Source organism: Beauveria bassiana, assembly GCF_000280675.1.
Source record: "Beauveria bassiana ARSEF 2860 unplaced genomic scaffold BBA_S00025, whole genome shotgun sequence".
Taxonomy (NCBI): domain Eukaryota; kingdom Fungi; phylum Ascomycota; class Sordariomycetes; order Hypocreales; family Cordycipitaceae; genus Beauveria; species Beauveria bassiana.
In genome coordinates, this window is record NW_007930860.1 from 421,767 (window position 1) to 424,472 (window position 2,706).

Genomic DNA, 2,706 nt, shown 5'->3' on the forward strand with positions numbered 1-2,706 from the left:
GTTTAACCTACTGGGTCCGCGACGCCTCGTTCTGGCGCTTTCCCCACGCCATCTCATTGGTAGGTCATAAATGGGATTAATATGTGGCGGAAGATCATGGCGGGGGAAACATGGTAAAGGCATCCATTGTGCTGCATGGCTTTGAAAAGGCAGCTCCGCTGTCGACAGACTGCCAAGAGCGCCATTCACGAAAACATGGGTGCAAGTGCACAAAAGGTCGTGGGGGTACTCTGTAGCCCCCTTTTCATTATTCGACCCGCAGACATTTCATCAGGCCTACAAGCGACCTGATTCATAGTTATGCAGTGAGTGCCTTGTGTCATTTGTTATGCAAAAATGTCGCGGCCATCTGCCAGCCTATGATTCGGTTGTGAATAAGTAGGGGAAATGACCTCCGTTATTATGCCGTCTATAAAAAGTCACATTCGCATAACTTCAAACTGCTGCACATCCAGTGAGCACGATCGTTTTTGAGACAAGTCATGATTGAATAGCTAGAGTATCAAGGTATTCTGTCAAAAAGCTTGCGAGCGACTGATCAGAACTGTTTAGCGCAGCACTCGACGCATCTTTCAACGCATCTTCTAAAGCCACGTCTACCAGCGCTGGAAACTCTGGGTGCGTAATGATTTGCCTCACCGCCGATCCATTCCCAGCGCCGGCAGCGTATACGAGCGTCGATCGGATGTGTTTGACTTTGGCAGGATCCTGGACACGCAGAAACATTCCGACAAGAGTCTCGTCGCCCTCATCAGCAGCCAAAATCAGCGGACCAGACTCTCCAGTGTCGTAATGGTCAGAAAACGGGCTACAGCCGTTTGCAAGTAGTACTCTTACGATGCGCTTGTCGTCCAGCGCGAACCGAAGCGGCTCACCGCAATCGGGGTCGGCGATGCTAGTGACCAATACTTGTACAAGTTTTCTATGCCCATTCTCTGAGGCGTACGACAAAGGGCTGTGGTTGTCGTCGTCGACAGTATCGCCTTTAGCACCTGCACCGAGCAGAACTCGAACCGGTGCGATGTTTCCGGCCTCTGCGGCGTACGACAGCGGACTGCGGCCTCTCTCATCAAAAGAATTTGCATTGGCGCCGCTTTCCAAAAGCAGTCGGACGACTTGGTCATAACCAGCTGAAGAAGCATACGACAATGGACTGACACCGTATTTGTCTGATGATTCGGCGGTGGCGTTATGCCCAAGCAGATGCCGAACGATTTTCAGATGCCCGTTCTGGGAAGCGAGAGATAGTGGACTTCTGCCGTCCTTGTCCGAATAGTTGGGGTCGGCGTCATGCTCAAGTAGCAGCTTGACAGACTCGGTGCAACCAAAGTTCACTGCGTATGACAGAGGGGTGCGGCCGAGGTCGTCTGGGCTGTTCACCTCGGCGCCCTTGCCCAGAAGAAGCTTCACAATTCGGGGATTACCTGAACCGGAAACATGTGATAGCATTGTACGGCCAGTTGCGTCGTGGCAGTTGACGGGAGCGATATCTTCTGCCACAAGAATCCCAAAAACCTCGTCATGAGCATTTTTTGCTGCGGCCATCATGATGGACCGACTCTCATTGACTGCAAGTCTTTTGCCGTCAAGAGCATACTTTTCCACAAGTAGCTTGACCGCAGCACCATGCCCATTCGCCGCCGCCCGAAAGAGTGCTGTGTGGCCCTCGGAATCCTGGGCGTAGACGTCCGCACCAAAGTCCAGCAAGAAGCACAGCACGCCATCATGACCTTCTCTCGCTGCCCATGCTAGCGGTGTACAGCCCATGTCATCCTGGGAATTCAACGACGCCCCAAATTGCAGCAGAATTTTCGCGGAGTCCTGATGGCCATTTCCGGCAGCCCACGAGAGGGCTGTCCGCCCGCCACGAGCGTCCCTATGATCAACCTTTGCTTGGCGTTGAAGCAGCCGGCGGACGATGGGAGAGTGGCCCCCACGGGCGGCATATAGCAGCGGTGTTTGAAAGCTAAAATCGATTTGATCGATTTGAGCACCTCTGTCAACAAGCAGCTCCGCAATCGTATCGTGGCCGGCCTCAGCCGCCATTGAAAGAGCGGTTCTGCCGCTTCCAGCGTCGACCGCGTTCACGTCCGCGTGGAACTCAATGAGCGTATTGACAACGTCGCCATGACCCTTTTCTGCTGCCCGTGACAATGCTGTACGACCGTACTCATGATCCGTTGAGTTGGGGTCGACAGATTTCAGCAGTTGCGACCGAACAATGGTCTCATTGCCTTGCTCTGCGGCTGTTGACAAAGCATCTAACCAAGGAAAGTCAGACTCCATTGCCAGTTGATGCAAGCGCAGTGGAAGATTGATAATAGAGGGTTCAGGGCGCTAGAAGGGTTAAGGACTTGTTCAACTTCGATCAAGCTCCATAATAATTTAGTCATAGAAGTTGCCGAGCTGGCTCTGCATCGTATGAATATCCCGAGTTGTCCTCGAGCAAAGTCTCTTTTAAGCTCCACGCATTCAAAACGATATAGTAGCCTAATAAAATTCACATAATAAAAGAATTATACTACCCTAAAGTAATAGTTTTAAGCTTTAATAAGCTATAATATGATAAATAGATAGTATAAGACAGCTAAGAAAGTCGCCTACTATTATAAATACTAGTTTATAAATATAAGGCTAAGCTAGACTAGCTAAGAAATTATATTTAGAGTTTAATTAAATATTAGAGTAGTTATAACGTAGTTAATA

The 2,706-nt window shown here is 50.2% G+C and overlaps 1 protein-coding gene across 1 annotated transcript; it reads right to left on the bottom strand.

Annotated features, from left to right (window-relative positions):
• Nucleotides 1-480: 480 nt before the first annotated feature.
• BBA_07555 (Pfs domain protein) lies at nucleotides 481-2,286 on the bottom strand (the record flags this gene model as incomplete). Its single annotated transcript, XM_008602652.1, has 1 exon — nucleotides 481-2,286. The coding sequence occupies one exon, from the start codon at nucleotides 2,284-2,286 to the stop codon at nucleotides 481-483; it is 1,806 nt and encodes a 601-aa protein (XP_008600874.1).
• Nucleotides 2,287-2,706: the final 420 nt, after the last annotated feature.